The sequence below is a fragment of the Propithecus coquereli genome, unplaced genomic scaffold (genome assembly GCF_000956105.1).
Source record: "Propithecus coquereli isolate 6110/MARCELLA unplaced genomic scaffold, Pcoq_1.0 Scaffold104, whole genome shotgun sequence".
NCBI classification, from domain to species: Eukaryota; Metazoa; Chordata; class Mammalia; order Primates; family Indriidae; genus Propithecus; species Propithecus coquereli.
In genome coordinates, this window is record NW_012134303.1 from 8350477 (window position 1) to 8367997 (window position 17521).

General features: G+C 36.2%; 1 protein-coding gene across 3 annotated transcripts in view; it reads left to right on the plus strand.

Annotated features, from left to right (window-relative positions):
- The window catches only part of ALG13 (ALG13, UDP-N-acetylglucosaminyltransferase subunit), a 70669-nt gene that overhangs the window by 39921 nt on the left and 13227 nt on the right, over window positions 1-17521 (plus strand). For all 3 annotated transcript variants that reach the window (XM_012645521.1, XM_012645508.1, XM_012645514.1), the window contains exons 15-23: window positions 361-488; window positions 1621-1864; window positions 2313-2426; window positions 2585-2741; window positions 3139-3259; window positions 5507-5539; window positions 5642-5697; window positions 9157-9228; window positions 10512-10677. In XM_012645521.1, the coding sequence (XP_012500975.1) occupies window positions 361-488; window positions 1621-1864; window positions 2313-2426; window positions 2585-2741; window positions 3139-3259; window positions 5507-5539; window positions 5642-5697; window positions 9157-9228; window positions 10512-10677 (1091 nt within the window). The remainder of the gene's footprint in view (window positions 1-360; window positions 489-1620; window positions 1865-2312; window positions 2427-2584; window positions 2742-3138; window positions 3260-5506; window positions 5540-5641; window positions 5698-9156; window positions 9229-10511; window positions 10678-17521) is intronic.

Consider the following 17521-nt stretch of genomic DNA (forward strand, 5'->3'; position numbering starts at 1 on the left):
CAGGCATGCGCCACCATGCCCGGCTAACTTTTTCTATATGTGTTTAGTTGTCCAGCTAATTTCTTTCTATTTTTAGTAGAGGCAGGGTCTTGCTCTTGCTCAGGCTCATTTCAAACTCCTGAGCACAAACAATCCTCCTGCCTTGGCCTCCCAGAGTGCTAGGATTATAGGTGTGAGCCACTGCGCCCGGCCTACTCTTAGGTTTTCTAATTTTTAAAAAAAACTTAAATAGGAAAGCTAGTGTTAGCAGGTTTAAATAGAATACACTTGAAAATGAAGTAGAGGAGGTGGGATATGTGTATCAAAGGAGAGTTAAGTCTGTGTTGCAATAACTTCATGGTGATACCTTTAACTTTTAAGGCATGTTGTTCCACTGGCTAACTTAAAACCAGTTACCCAAGTGACACATGTTCCTGCCTGGAATGCTGTGCCTAGTCAGAAAGGAAGAGGTTACCAGAAAATTCCGGGGGCCTATGTCCCGGAAATAGGTTTGTATGCTAAAGTTTTTTATTATTCTTTTATTTTTTCTTTCCCATGGCCCCTTTTACTTACCTACATTGTACCTTTTTTTTAAGGTTTATCATATATCTCGTTCTAGGGTACGGTTACTCAACTTTAGCACTACTGATAATTGGATGGATAATACTTCATTGTGTGGGGGAAGAGCTTCTCATGCGTTGTCGGATGCTTAGCAACATCCTTGGCTTCTATCCACTAGATGCCAGTAGCACTCTCTGCCTAATTGTGACAATCAAAAATGTTTTCAGACATTGCCAAATGTACCTTAAAGGGAGGAAAGGGCAAAATTGTCCTGGTTGAGAACCACTGTTCTAGGGGACTTAAGCACTCATATGTGGGAACTAAAAAAAATTGATCTCATGGAGAAAGAGAGTGTAGAAAGGTGGTTACCAGGGGCTCAGGAGAGTAATGAGGAGCAGGAAATAGGGGTTGGTTAATGGGTACAAAAATACAGTTAGAAGGAGGAAGATCTCGTGTTTCATAGCACAACAGGGCAACTATAGTTAATAATTTATTGTATATTTCAAAATAACAGTGGATTTGGAATGTTCCTGACACAAATGGTAACTGAGGTGATATCTCAATTACCCTGGCTTGATTATTACACATTGTATGCTTGTGTCACAATATCACATGTACCCCATAAATATGTATAATAATTATATACCAATAAAAACAAAATGATTTTTAAAAACTTAAGGTGTAAATTTTAGACTCTAATATTTGAGGGGGAAATATTTCTTAAAGAACTAGGAAAATACCTCATAGAAGTAGCCAGAGATATTAACAGGTATAATTTCTTAGAGAATAATAATGTAGGTGACTGGATGACTCAATGTTTTAGTGGCCTATACTAAACTGCCTCTACTAAAGATAGTGCTGAGGTACTCATTGATACAGAAATTACCTGTTGGTTTTGTCCTTCCAAATGAAAGATCTAGTACATCCTTGAAAAATACAGAAATTCCCATCTTATATTTATTTGGTTTGTTCCTAAGAAAAGCATCTGAGAGTTTAAGGCAGTGTAGGGTTGGGGGTGGGATGATCACTGAACCTTTTGCTTTGGTTGTGAAGTTTATTGGCTACTTCTTTGTCTGAAAGTTATGTCAGATATGGATATGAAGCAGCGGAAGAAGATGTTCAAGAAAGTTCGAGGGAAAGAAGTTTATATGAGTATGGCTTACAACAGGGGAGACTGCCTTCTCCCGCCCAGGCTGCACGGTGTGCATTATGGGCATGATCCTCCAGTGCACTACTCACAGACAACTGGCAATATTATGTCTAGTGAACATTTTCATCCTCAGCGTTCATCTCAGAGACAAGGTCGGGGATGTGGGATGCCCAGGTGAGACATAACTGACTTGCAAGATAATGTGTGTCTCTGTTTCATTCTTGGAAATAATTCCTGGCCAGAATTACAACAGAGTTGAGAAACATCGTAATAGTTTAGATTTCTTTTATAACTTATGCCTAAAGGGAATATAGAGGAGGGAACTGATGTATACTTAAATTCTTGTGAAATGAATTCATTGGCAGAATAGTGTTCTCATAGTCTAGGAAAATATGAAGCGGTTGAAGAGATGGTAGAAGACAGAATGCCATCAAGATGAATGTCCATGCGATATGTCGCACTGTGTCCTTTAATAATGGATAGGCCTAATGTTAGTATTGGGAAGATCAAAGCTCTTTCTAGTGGAATGTTTTTACAAAGGTGTATGAATTCTGTTTAACCACAGAGACTGGCCACTCAAGCGTTAGTAAAGAGTTCTGTTTTTCTTTCCTTTTATTGTTAGGGATTCATCTCGTTTTATAAACAGACAAAACATGGCAGGCCCTAAAGTTGGTTTTTACCCTGGCCCAGGTAAAAGATGCTGCCAGAGCTATGATAATTTCTCCTATAGATCTCGGTAAGTATTGTGTTGAAAGTCAGAGAAAATGGGCATGTCTGGTTTCATTGCTGAGTACTGGCTTTTAAAAAATGTCAACTTTGAGATGCTTGAACTACATTATTTAGAAATTAGAAACAAGTTACTACATTTTATCATTTTTATTCTCCAAATTAAAGTTCCTTTAGACGTAGTCACCGCCAGATGCATTGTATGAATAAGGAATGTCAGTATGGCTTTGACCCAGAGAATGGACAGATGCCCAGGGGTTTGGAAGAAACTATTACTTTTTATGAAGTTGAAGAAGGGAATGAGACTGCTTATCCAACTTTACCTGTGAGTGGGTCAAAGCTTTACTCAAAAAAGCTATTTACTTTTTTCTTTCTTTTCTTTTCTCTCTTCTCTCTTTTAGTAAAGGCAATGTGGATAAACTAGATTTTGCATGAACAACCAGATCTCTTTCTGGAAAATGGGAGAATTTTTCCAGATGTTCCTAGAAAAAGGGGTAGAGGGAGACAAATCTTGCCTATATATTATGGGCTAATATTTTCTTGATTATTCACATTTTATTCTAAAGTACATTTAAAGCATTTAATTACGATGTTTTCATACCACAGCAGTTCACATTGTTAGGCTATATTTTTTTAACTGAATTTCAAAACATTCCTCTAGCTTTTTTTGTTTTTCTGACTATGTAGGGATAACTGCATGTGTGTATGTCTCTTTGGTACAGAATCATGGAGGTCCCCCTACAATGGTTCCTGCTGCTTCGGGATACTGTGTTGCAAGGCGGGGACATAGCTCAGGCAAACAAACTTTGAATTCAGAGGAGGACAATGGCCAGAGTGACAATGGTGAGTCAATTACAGTTAAATATTTTTAAAAAGATGATTCTTGTGGCATTAGCACATCAGAGCAATAAAGTAGACCAAAAGTTTAGTTTTGGGGTCTCATTCTGTTCCAGTAGCTTAGTTTTGAAAGAGTTATAAGTTCTCATCTCAGAGCTTGCTAGGTTTTTGAAGATGTCCTGATATTTCTCTGAAGGATAGACTCCTATTTCAGTAGGCCACTACATTATTATAAGTTATTTTCAGCTATCTGCATAGGTCTTTTGTGAGTTTTAATTTGGTGAGACATCAGTATGGAAAACACGTTCTCCTTATTTCTAAGGCACTATTCATAGTTGTCCTCACCATTTGTATGACTACTTTAGCCTTTTCATGTGACTAGCTATTATTTTGTATGACCGCTATGAAATAACAACTTTGCCCACAGAGATCTACTTGATCTATAAACATTTTTATTGAATCCTTTGTGTTATCCATTCTAATTAATTATAATTATAGTCCTTGCTGTATCCCTCTGAGGAATGTGGTATCCTTATTTTATATATGAGGAAATTGAAGTTCAAAGGGTAAATGACATGGCCAAGGTCATATTCTTGGTTAATGGCAGAGATATAATTATTTTGTAACAGCTTTGAGATATAATTTACATACCATACAATTCACCCATTTAAAGTGTACAATTCAATGAGTTACATAACCATCACCACAATTAATATTAGAACATTTTAAATCACCCTAGGCAGAAACCTTGTGCTCATTAGCAGTCACTCCCCATTTCCCCCAACACTCCTGCCCCTAGCCCTTGGCAACTACCAATCTATCTTCTGTCTCCATGTATTTGCCTATTCTGGACATCTCATATAAATGGAATCATATAATATGTGGTTCTTTGTGACTGGCAGAGATGGAATTTGGATTTGTCTGACTGTAAAGCCTGTACATACATACATACGTACATACACACACACACACACACACACACACACACTCACACTCTCTCTCTCTCTCTCTCTCTCTCTCTTTCTCAACAGTCATTGCCATTTTACTGTTTTTTAAAATTAGATTAATAATTTTGCCAAAATATTAAGGGGGTACAAATGTTTTTGGTACATGGACACCTTGTATAATGCTTAAATGATACTTTATATGCCTACTGAAACAATTCTGGAGGATTGGGTGGCTGAAGGAGGTGTGAAGCATTCTGAATTACTTATTAATAAATTCTTTTTGTTATTTATGTGGAAGAAAAATACATATTTCTAGGAATTTAATGAGAAGAAAAATCTAGCACTAGAATGATCTGTGAAAACTTTGTACATGCATGTGCATGCATGTGCTTAAGGACACTCATTCTCTGCTCTTACTCAGATGATCCTTTCGGCCCTGTAATTTCAGATGTACTACTCACCTGTAGTGGCATATTTGAAATAACCAAATCTTTGTTCTCACCTAAAATCCTGCTGTCTTGAGGAGTTGCATATATGCGTGGTTGATAAGTGGTATGTTTAAGAATCAAATCCAGTTTAGACCTGTGGGGTTTTATTTGGTGGAAAACTATCCAATTGAAGATTGACTTTCTCTGCATTTCAGTGGCACAGAAATCTTAAAAGTACTTCAGTCTACTGAGCTATCATTTCAGGATGAACTGGTTTTACATGTAGTACTTCCATGAAACAGGCTGAAAAACAGATGAGATGTGATATATTCCTTTAATATCCACCTAAGGAAACAAGGGGGTTATATTCAGATTACTTTATATAGTCATCATTGAGTGCTTACATATCTTAAGCACCGTGCTAAGTTCTTTTCACTTCTGTTAACCCTCTTTAAAAACCCTTATGAGCTAGATAATCTTATCTTGTTTGACAGGAAATGGAGGCACAAAGATTAACTAACTTGCCTAAAGTCATGTGGTTAATCAGGATTCAGATCTAGGCAGTCCTTGCTCCAAAGCCTATGTGCTTAATCACCACATTGTGCTGCCTTACTCGAAAAATTGGATACAGCTGGGTTTTCACCTCTGCCTGACCTCTAAGCTAAGGGAATTTTGACAGGAGAAATTTGTACTGTTTACAGCTAATCTCTGGCTTCAATATCTGTTGACTAGTATGAAAGCTCAAATCACCTTCTAGGATGTATACATTTTAGTTTTGAACATATATCCATAAAACTTGAGAAACAGCAAATGCTGGCCATTTGGTTCTGCTGAGCTAAAAAGACCTGTGCAAACATACTTCTGTCTTTTTGTTTTAGGGGGATATCATGAAGAATATCTTTATCCTTCAGGTCAGTGAGATCGAGATATAATTTGACATTTATTATTGTTTATGGAATTTCAAACTATAAAATAATGCTGATTTTTAACTTTACTTTGGCTATATCCTCTAGAGCCAGACTATGAAACTTCAGGTGTTTATAGCACAACTGCATCTACAGCAAACTTGGTAGGTATTTAATAGTAGCAAACACAGCTCCTACTGTGTACTAGGACACTGTTCTAAGAGCTATACATATAAATGTATTTAAATCAGAACAACCATATGAAACAATTGGTATCATTCTCATTTTTAGATGAAGAAATTAAGACACAGAAATAAACTCACCCAAAATCATACCCCTTTTCTGAAATTTATTTAGAGATATTCCTAATATGTATGTATTGGTGTAAGAGGAAATTCTAGCATTGGCAATAACAGTCTTTTAGAGGGCTTTATTATTTTTGTATTAGAATGAACCATAAACCTCAATATAATAAAAATTTGTTTCTTTGTTATGCTACATGTCCAGTGGAGGTCTGTAGGAGGGCTTTCTTGGGAGCTCAGGCTGATGGAGGCTCCATCCATGATTGCCAAGGCAGGAAATAAAAGGTAGTACAGGGTGCACTGGCTCTTACAGCTTCCACCAGAGATGACCCATGTCGCTTTCTTTTCCATTTCATTGGCAGGAGCAGGGCCCACTGAAAAGTCTAACTTCTCTGTGCCTGGAAGGCAAAAGTTAGAAACATTTTAACAGCACCAAGCACTGCAACATTCAACTTGTTCTCCTTCCCACAGGAAAATACTTGCTTCTACTCCAAAGGAGGCAACCTAAAAGTCCCTTTCAGTGTAATCAAACTCAAAGCCCAGGATTTTGGGGTAACATATAGCACTCTTTATATTGGGTCCAGATGTGGCTTATATTGATCTTCAAGCCTAAAACCAAAAGTACAAAATTTTTTACACCACTACCCCTCCCATTACAATAGTGGAGCAGGGACTGAAAAATTGTAGTAAAAATTCCTACTTAGAAAGGGGGAAAACAGGAAAAATACAATTACTGGCCTATAGAAAGTCTGAGACCTTTATGGGTAGTCATTATAAAGACCCCCAACATATGCGTGGGGATTGTTCCCTGGAGGAACTCTCTGGTTCATTGTTTTCTGGGGCTCTTGGTTACTCCAAGGCCCTTTTTTCCTTGGCAATCTTTGAAGTAGGCATTGGAGAATAATACATCCTTGGCAACTGAGCAGCTTTCTCAGCCTGCTACTTACTCATAGAAGATTGGGGCCCCAGGGGTCCTTTCATCTCAGTTGAATGGTTTTAGTTCTGGCTTGTGATTCTTTGGCTGTGTGATTAATTTATTCTGCCTCTCTGTTTTCTGTTACTTTCATGTACCAATAATCATACTGACAATTCTTTTTTGTTGATGTGCCACTTTGATTTGCTATAATTCTTTGCTTTTTTTATCCCTGTTTCTTTCTACTTGATTGCAGACACCTTGAGATTATCAGGCATTGATGGAATAGCCATACGTTTTGGATACTTTTCCATGAGCCATTTTGTCCAAGTGCAAGGATTTACTGGGTGTTATATCCTTAGTTGAACTCTTGCTTTGAGACATCTTAATGCACTCAGATTTTAACAGTGATTGGATTCTTGCTCAGAGGCCAAATTTTAACTGGTTTTTGTTGTTCAAAGCATCTGTCAATTTTACCTTTTACTATTTAGGGTTGAAACAGTTGCCTCTTTAGCCCTATGAGACCCTGTATGCAAGGACTCTCTATTCCCTTTCATTCCTGCTTGAAAACCGCTAATTATTTTCTACACGTATCTGTCTTAAAATACCTTGCTCTAAACTCTGCCAAAGTAATCAAAACACAATTCTAGCATTCTTTCTTCTAAACTGCTTCCCCTAAGAGCTACATATTTATAATCTCCTACTAAAGTTTTCCTTATAGCACCACCCTACTTCTAGTTACCAATATCTGTTTTAGTCAAGCTAGGTTATGCTGCAGTAACAACCCCCCAAAATCTCCGTGGCTTAATGCAGGCAAAGTTGCTCTTGCTAATGTATGTCCAATGTAGGTTGGTAGCAGGCCCCTGTTGATCACTCAGGGGCCAGGCTGATGGACACATACTTTCCCAATCATCTCAGCAGGGCAAAAGATACAGAAATTGAACACTGACTCTTAACGTTTCTGCTCATATTTCATTGGCAAAACAAGTAACATGGCAATACCTAACTTTAGATGGTGCTGGGAAGGGCAATCCTACCATGAACTGGAATAGTTATAAAGAACCTGAATAATTACCCTCTGTTCTCTAATTATGATTAATCTTAACTTCATGTACTAACCTTTTTGTTTTTATTGTTTAGGCCATAAATCTTACGGAGAAGAAAACTCTAATTTTCTCTTCCCCTTCTTTCTCTTTCCCTTACTTTCCCCCTTCTAGAGGAGGAGTCTCCCTCTCCCCTACCATTACTATTCATATATCATGTGCTTTTTATATTACCTCTTGAAATAGCCATCCGAGTGAAAAGGCAAGTAAAAATCTCACCATTGGGGGATGGCAAGAGTAAACACTAGTTCTTTCTGTCCCTTTAATTTCACTTGTCACGTGTCCCTTTTTGCTCTGAATTTACTTAATCATATACCCCTAATATCTTTCAGTCTCTTCATGATATGCTTCACTCTCACCCTCCAGTCACCAAATCCATAGTAAATTTCTAAGTGATTTTTTTACAGCATTCTGTTAGGGGGAGGGCCAATGTAGGACTTGAATAAAAATTTCCAGGCACAGAACCTTCTAAGAAACCATAAACATTTATTCCTGCTTCTTATTTCCATGCCCAATACTCAGCTAAATCCTTCTCTAAAATTGTTTATCATTCACACAGGACCTTCTGAGCCAGGGCAAATGTTTACTTTTTGACAACTACTTTAAGTATACTTGAACACAAACTTTGGAAATATATAATCTTAGGTCTGTGTTAAGTGGGGTCATCTTTTCACAATAGGGTTCCTCTTATTGTTCTTTATGATCATTTACCCTGTTTCTCTCCGTGTTTTTACCAGTATTGTCAGTCTGCTGGTAGAGCTTTTGCTACCATGATGTTCGGTGTCATGCATAAGTCTGAGCTTTTCAAAATCATTACTTTCACAAAGATAAGGTCTTGAGCCAGAGGAGAATAGTGTTTGGGTCCTATTACATCTGTTACATCCTGATTTAATAGGATGCAGCTGAATAACATGTTAACTCTTGTCCCAAGATACATCTTCAGATAGAATGCTTTTTTTTAAAAGCAAAACTATTGTTGATCCTACTGCATTTGAAGCTTTTATGTCAAGAAAGGCCACTGAGAAAGTGTTTAAATTTCAATTCTTAGTTACATTTTAGTATCTGCGTTGGGACTAGAGTTAGATGTCGTGAGGATCTCTCTAGGTAGTTAACAGTCACCTAAATCAGATGCTATTGTGATACTTTTTGGAGCGTTGTCTTAGTAGTCACTTCCAAATTTGAATTATTTCAGGACAAATCACTTTCATTTAGTTTTAGGAGATGTTGAAACAAAGCAGATCTTTTATTGATGTGTTGTTTTGTTTCTTGCTTTCCTCTATTTAACTATATTTTTATTCATTAAAGTCTCTTCAGGACAGAAAACCATGTTCTATGTCTCCTCAGGACACAGTTACCTCATACAACTACCTCCAGAAGGTAATCTTCATGGTGTTATCAAACAGTCAGTTACAGTGGTCTGAACAGAGGAAAATGAATTTTCTTTTACCTTCATCGTACTTCAAAGCAGCTGCTTGTGTTCCTTTAAGTATTATTATATCTTGTGGTATCTGGCACAGTGATCAATAAATTCATTCAACAAATTACTGAGCATCTCAGGTGTTCCAGACACTATTCTATATGCTGGCCTTGGACTATTCATAGTCTATTGTGAACCTCTTAGTGTATGAGTGAGTTAACAATTACCTGTGAAGTCCGTCTCATTTACTGAAACTTAAAGCTCTTCTGTAGAATGGGGAGTCAGCATAAAAAAGGTAGCAGAAATCATAGGAGTGAATAACATCATTCTGGGAAAAGGAAGAGATTGGGAAGAGCATCTAGAACAGAACCAGTAGATCACCACATTTTAGAAAATGGATAGAGAAGAAACAGGCAGGAGGGCGGGAGGAAAAGCAGGAGAGTGGAATGTTACAGAAACCTCAGGAAGAGAATGTTTCAGGGAGCAATCAAGTGCTAGTTGCTGCCAAGAGGTCAAGCAACTAAGGATTAACAAGAATCTACTAGGATTTGTTGCTATAGAGACGACTGGTGACCTTGAATGGAGTTTCACGGGGGCGGGGGGGGGGGGTGTATCAGCCACACTGCAGTGAGTGGTAAGGAAGTGAAAACTGCCATTAAGGATAGTGTGCTCAAGAAGAGTCTGTTACTAGTTATTGAATAGCTCTCTGCAGAGGCCTGTACTGGGTGCTGAAGGGAAGTAGTTTGTACTCTTGAGCTGTGGCATAGCAGGAAAAATTGCAGTCTCATGAAGTTACAAAAAATGCAAAGCACCTTTTCTATTAAAAGATGTATGCTTATGTGGGGAAATATATATGCATGTATGTAAAAAGGAATGTAACAAATCTCTGGAATAATGTGCAGGAAACCCAGAGGTTACCTGTTCAGGAAGAGGGAGGGTAACTAGACAGATGGAGAGCAGGGGTGGGAGAGAAACTTTTCATTGTATACAATATGATACTTGATTTTTAAAATCATATTGATATATTTTCAGAAAAATGATAAAAAATTAAAGCTCTCAAAGTAATCTGGGATCTTCTAAAAGAAATGACCTTTCTATTATAGGGTCTACGTAAAGATTGATTTCTCAGTGTTGTAGTTATCAAAACAAAATAACTATTTCCTGACATTTAAGATCAGATAACAGACTAATACTGTTTGAGAAACCAAACTTAAGAGTTTTGAACTTTCTTTCATACTTGTAGGTGATGGGAAATTCTGCAGCAATTGCAGCTTCCTGTGCCAATAATGTTCCAGCTCCAGTCTTAACTAACTGTGCAGCAGCTAATCAAGCTGGTAGTTGCACTTCAGTTCCTTCACAGAATGGTATACAACCTCTATTTGTATCTCCACCTACACAAGGCAGGCCAGGTAGGTTATTAGTGGTTACTTACTTTGGGAGCCTCTTTTCTTATTTATAAACATGCACATACAGCAATTCTAGTGATTAGATGTGATTAATTTCTAGAATTAAATATGATCTACTTAATTATGTCTTCCATTGAAGAATCCATGATATTTGGGGGTCAAGGTTTCAATTTTTTTCTTACAAATTTGGCTCTGAGATTTTGTACTTGTTGCTTTGCTACTCACTGAATTTTTATAGGACTTGTACTGGTTTCTCAAACTTTGAGTTAGGTTTTATTATATAGGAATTAACAGAAAAGTTTCTCACTTTATAGAATAAATTCCTGAAAAGTTTGTTATAAAATACATTGCTGTGTAATCAATTATTATCCCATGAAGGTCATAATAAAGAATATAGATTCTAGAATTTAAGTTCTAGGTAGAATTCTGGTTTTATAACTTACTAACTGTAATTTTGGACAAATTATCGAACCTTTCTTATCCGTGACTTGGGAGTACTGATAGTACCAATTCATGAAGTGGTTGTGGAATTTCAGTGAGTTAATACAAGTTAAAATTCTCAGCAGAATTCCGAGAAGGTGGTGGCAACAATAGCATTAGCTTTTCAATCTGAGTACCCAAATAAAAATGGAAATAGCAGAACCAGAACCCATGGGCATCATCTACAACAAAACTAGGTGACAGGTTATCCCCATGAACCCCAATATTTAAGCAGGTGGGGACAAACCACCGGTCACAAGACCTACATGCTATCAGCCTCTGTGAGGGAGCAAGAATACAGAAGCATTGAGGATGCTGTCTTATGGACCTGAGAACAGAAGATGCCCAAAAGAGCTAGTAAGAATTCACTGGAAAGTGGGGTGGAGATTTTGGAAGTAATAGCTAAAACTGGGAAGAGATTTGAGCTCTCTAATACTAGAAAAGTGCATGAGGCACATGGTATAATGACTGAAGGGTGTAGAATAGTTTAGCCCCTAAAAACTCTTCAGAAGTGACCTGCTAGGGCTCCTTTTTAAGGATAGTATTCCTCACTGGGGAGAAACTGCTAAGAGTAGAATCAGAATTGATCAGGACAGGGAAAAGAATAAAAGAGCATTAAGTTCAAATATTATACAAAGATCTCTTTAAAAAAGGAGAATAATATCCCTACAGACAATGAAAGCATGTTAGGAATGTACCTACTAAAAAGAATTAAATAAAAATGATTTCAAAATGAACTAAAGACATTAATAAAATACTAAAAAGCATTAAAGAATAACATAAATCAGAATTAGAAAAATTCACATAAGGTGACAAAATTCAGGAAAGAATTAGAAAGGGAAGAAGGTCATTTCAATAAGAAAGATTAAACTGTAATGAGCTTGAACAAATACAAAAGTATCCCTTATTCAAAATGCTTGGGACCACAAGTGTTTCAGATTTTGGGGTTTTTTTGATTTTGGAATATTTGCATTATATGTTATACTTACTGGTTGAGCATTCTTAATCCAAAAAAATGAAATCTAAAAAGCTCCAGTGGGTGTTTCCTTTACGCATCATATAGGCACTCAAAAAATTTTAGAATTGGGAGCACTTTAGATTTCAGTTATTCAGATTAGGCATATTGAACCTGTATGCAAAACAGGTAATGCTTTAAGAGAAATAATACGGATGTAAGAAAGGGAAAACCTAAAATTGAAAAAAATGAAGATACAGATTCAGAAGTGACATTGAAGTTAGGCAAAGGGGATCAAACACCGATAGAAGTCCCTAAAGAAGAAAACCAAAGCAAGGGAATAGAAAAAATATGAAAAGCTATAATTTAGAAAACTTTACTGAAATTAAAAAACTTTAAGAGTACATACTGAAACAACATGCCGCATATCTGAGAATATTGACCTGGACCAACCAACACCAGAATATTCTAGTAAAATTACTGAACTAGAAAGTCATTTGAGTATCTAGCTAAAAGAGTGTATGGAATATAACAGAAATAATCATTAAACTTTGACAGCATTGCTGTACTCTAGAAGATAGAGAATATTTTTACCATCACAGAAAGTTGTATTGGACAACAATGTACTAGAGAATGAGCTTTGAATTTTAAACTACCAAAACAAAGACATCGGAGTAAGACCTGGTGATAAATATTAAATACATAGCTACTTGTAGAATTAAGACAAAATGAGGGCTGAGAAGTTGAGAATATACTAGATAGTAGCCTTATGTTTGAACAGTGTAAATATAGCTATTTTTTAAAATGACAGAATTGAGAGAACATATACAGAATATGTTTTAATGCTCTCAGTGACATCAGGTACTTTTATCTAGATATTCAGTGTTATTCTGAGATTGTGTAATGTGGGCTAAAATAAATGAGTAACAGGTGTTCTAATTTTATCATTTCCTATATCCTTGTGAACCAGGATTCTCAGTATGGAAAAGAGATAATACAGATGTAGCAGAAAGATCACTTCTTGGCCTTTTGGCTAAGATCAAGTGCAGATGTGGCAAAGATGCCAAGTAAAATCTTTTATAGTCTTGAATTGGAATCAGAAGTATCGATGCTTGAGATATTTTATCTTTAAATATACATATATGTTTCTTAGCTCTGTCCACTGAAAGATGTCGAAACAATTAAGTATGCCCAGCACCCAGTTTGTGGTTTTAAACTACCATTTATCGCTTTTATAAAAACAAGGATTTGTGGAGAAATGGCCAATTCCAGGTCTGGGCAGGAAATGTTCAAGATGAGCTTGGAATATCTCATTATACCAGATACCAAGGAAGCTATCAACAGTACTGCGGTCTTGTCATAAGGACTCAGGAGCCATCTTGAAGAGGTTTCCACTGGCCAGAGATAGAACAGTTTGAGCCTTAACAATGACAATTATAATAAATTGGAACATATCAAAAATGTTAAGTTCCCAATGATATTTTAAGAATTGGTCACCTTAAGAGTATGAGAGAAAACCAATTCATTTTCTTTAAAACTGGAAAATAAAGTGAAAGAATCAAGCCTTTTATCCTGCCTTTCTCATAGGAACTGTACCACTGAGCAACCAAATAATAGATGAGTGGGGGAAGTATCTCTTTATAATAGTATTTTAACTAGTCAATAAAAAAAGCGACAGAATATAATCATTTTGTAGTCCGTAATGAATGGACGGACATTAAACATCAGTAGCTGCTAAGATTGCAAAGACAAGCATTAGCTATAGATGTGCTAAAGGAATCAATCCTGAGTCTGATCCAGTCTCCTGGATCTAGCTACCTATTGGCAGAAAATACAGAAGAACATGTTGAACGGCACCATGAGTATGTTATCAGTAAAATCGAGACTATGGAAAGCTTGACAAGTCAAAGGGCCTAGGTTCTTCAAATGACAAACTGTAAGGAAATGAAAGGGATGGAGGAGGGACCAGTAGGTTAAAAGACATTCTAGATGTGTCAAATTTTTTTTAATGGGTAAGATTAAAAAACTCTAGAAATGCACATTTGAGTGACAAAACTCTAATAAAAGTTACAAGGAAGTGATTACTATTAAAGTCAGAATAATGGTTAATTATGGGGGAAGGGAGAGGCCTGTGATTGGGATGGGGCAAAGGAAATTATTTGGGGTGATGGCAAAGTTTTATTTCTTGACCTGGGTAGTATCTACCTTAAAATAATTCATTAAGTCATACACTGATTTGTTTTCTGTGTATATTTAACTTATAAATAAAAAAGTGCTTAGCACAATGCCTGGAACAAAAAACATGTAATATATGTTAATTAATGTTAGAAATTTTTTTATTGGAAATCTGAATGTAGACCCTGATTTTACTACTTTGTGTTAATTGTAGGGGAAAACATTGGCTGTCTGCTTCTGGCAGACATCTGAGCTTAAAAAATTCAAGTGACTGGTGAATCAACCATTGTAATGTCTCTTTTATTTATATGGAATAATTGAAAGTTTACCATTTAAATGCCAGATTTTTCTAAAAAATATATACTTCATTTATCTTTTTGTTCTTTGAATCACAGGAACTGTATCACTTATAAACTTCAACTATAACTTTGCTTTACTAGATCTGGCTGCTTTTTAGTCGTTCTTTGTCATTTTTGTCAGTTCCCTAGATGAAACAACTGATTTTTTCCCCCGCTCTGTTGTTCATGTGTCTCTCTGACAGGCCCCTCTCATCTTCCTTTAAGTTACTGCTAATCTGACAGGTAACTAACTAGATGTGATGATTGCCTTTACTTATGAGTCTCCTCATCGGCATTAAATCCTGGCAACTTCCAACTTTGAGTTGTGGTAACTATTCCCAAGGCTTTGCCAGGGCAGGAACTAGTCATTCACTTGCCCTGTGTGTAAAATTTTGAGCAGGTACCAAAAAACATCACATTCATTCATTATTTTTTAAAATCAAGATTAATGTGAAAAAATTAATGATGAACAAAGTATCAATTTTAAATAAAGGGAGGATCTGTGGGTTAAATTTAGGGTGAGTTGAGTGAGACATTTACTTTTGGGGTCATACAAGTGCAGAGTTGGATCCTGCCTTTATTGAAAAATTTGATATTTTATTCATCATAGATTTTTTGCATTAATTTTGGTGGCCCTTTAAATTTTGTACTGGAGTGCCTCACCACACCTTAGTCTTGGCCCTGTTCTTTGATCTCTAGAGAAGCAGAATGTTAAATATTCATGTTCTCTTCTGAAATGTCCTGAAACAGACTGCAACTGCATGGACGGGGAAATCAGCATTCTGAATGCATTACATTGATTTCTACTACTATTTTAGAAAACTTTGCTTTCATTGTTTGGAGTCATCCCTTGAACTGTATCTTTTAAACCTACACAGCCCTTTAAGTCTAAGGATGAGATGCTCATGTAGAGCATCTTGAAATTGTAAAAGCAACTCTAGCAATTTGAAATTGTAAAAGCTTTTTCTTAGAAGGCTTATTGTAATACTACACATTTATAAGGAAGGTGATTTCAAAGTAACCTTCAAATTTCTGCTACCCTTCATTCTTTCAGGGCTATGGGAATTTATTTAGCTACCTCTGTGTCCAGTAGTTGGTTTTTACCTAGTGATCATAATCACATTCTACTATCTTTAGCTAATTGACTTTACTCCATTTGCTTTTTAGAAAAATGATGTGGTTCGTTTTGAGTGCTAGTTTAAAAGGATTAAGAGTAGAGCTTTGTTGGAGAAGCCATTATTTTATTTAAAAAAAATCCATAGATCTAGAGCATTTGGGGATATTCTGAAAATTAAATTCCTCTTCCACAACTGTAAAAGAGATTTCTAAATGTACGACAAAACTCCAAAACAGTTGAGCAAGGTTTAAAAATGTGCCATTTAATTTAGATGCAGTGTAATTCGTTTTCAGTGCCCAGTTCTATGAGTTTTGACAAATGCATAGAGTTGTATAACTACCACCACAATTAAGAAAGAATAGTTTCATCACCCCTAAAAAAAATTATTTATCAAGTTTTAAATCACCCTAAGACACACATCTCCTATTCCTATTAGCCTGTAACTGTGTATAAAAGACATAGATGAGTATATTGTTAGTATTTTACAGTGAATAAAAACAATGTGGATTACTTCTTGCTGAATTACCAGAATAACAAATTCATCTTGTGTGGACTGTTCCTATACTAAATTCAGTATGCTAAAACTCTGAATTCAAACCTTTATTGAATAATCATACTAAACTTTCTATACCTCTCAGGGTTAAAATGATAGTTCAGATAGTACAATGATGAAATTTGGTACTTGAATTTCTAAGTTGGCTAAAATGATTCAATTAAGCTTAAGAGTTGTATCATCTTTTGTCAGAAAATTTAACAAATTTAGCTGGCATATTATATATAGGGAGATACGTGTTTTTTCTAGGTTGGAACTATGTTTATCATCAGAGGATTAATATTTAAATATATTTTAATTATGTCAAAAACTGAAACTTTTAAATGAATATTGTTTTTAAACTATAGTAACAGATGTAGAAAGTTAAAGGGATAAAATATTACATCTAGCCTGTTTTGATTTAGATTCTGTACCTCCTTAGAAATAGAACTGCCATGATTTAGAGTTCCCTATGTTCCTCAGATGCTACCAGTAGAAGAAACCTTCAAGAATTGCTAAAATCTGTAATCTCTGCAGTTTAGTCTATCTCGTATTAGCTTCCACATCTTGTGATTTGACTGAGAGTGACAGATTGCTGAAAATATTCTTAAATTTACATTGGGTAGTAAACTAAGTTAAAAGTTTGTTTTAATGGCGTTTTATTCATGTACCTGTTAGCTAAGAATTCAGAGTCTGGTAGTCAAAGCTCTGCCACTTCCAGTTTTTTCCTTTTAATTTCCAGTAGTTTTCTTAATTCAAAATGACATGTAATGAGCCAGTTTTCAACTGCGGTGTCTAAGAGAATATGGGCAATTCACCTTCCAAGTTTTTGTTAAGTCAAACCATGAGAATTTGGCCACATAGGAAGTAACACTCTTCAGAAATCAAGGAGGTGGGAGGGAAGAGGAGGAGGGGATGGGTAAATTCACTCCTGACGGGTACAGTGCACACTATCTGGGTGATGGGCACACATAACTTTGACTCAAACTGTACAGAAGCAACTTACATAACCAAAACATTTGTAGCCCCGTAATATTCTGAAATAAAATTTTTGAAAAAGCGTTCTTTGACCACAGTGGGGACGCAATAAAAGTAGAAGATGAGCTACTGTTTATAAGAAGGTGTGCATTGCTACTTTGTTTTGTTTTTTTTTTTTGTTAGTGATTGCCTCACAGTCCTATCCATACCATTCTGCTCCTATTCCTGCTGCTGCTGCCTCTCTACCACCGCCTCCGCCGCCACCACCACCA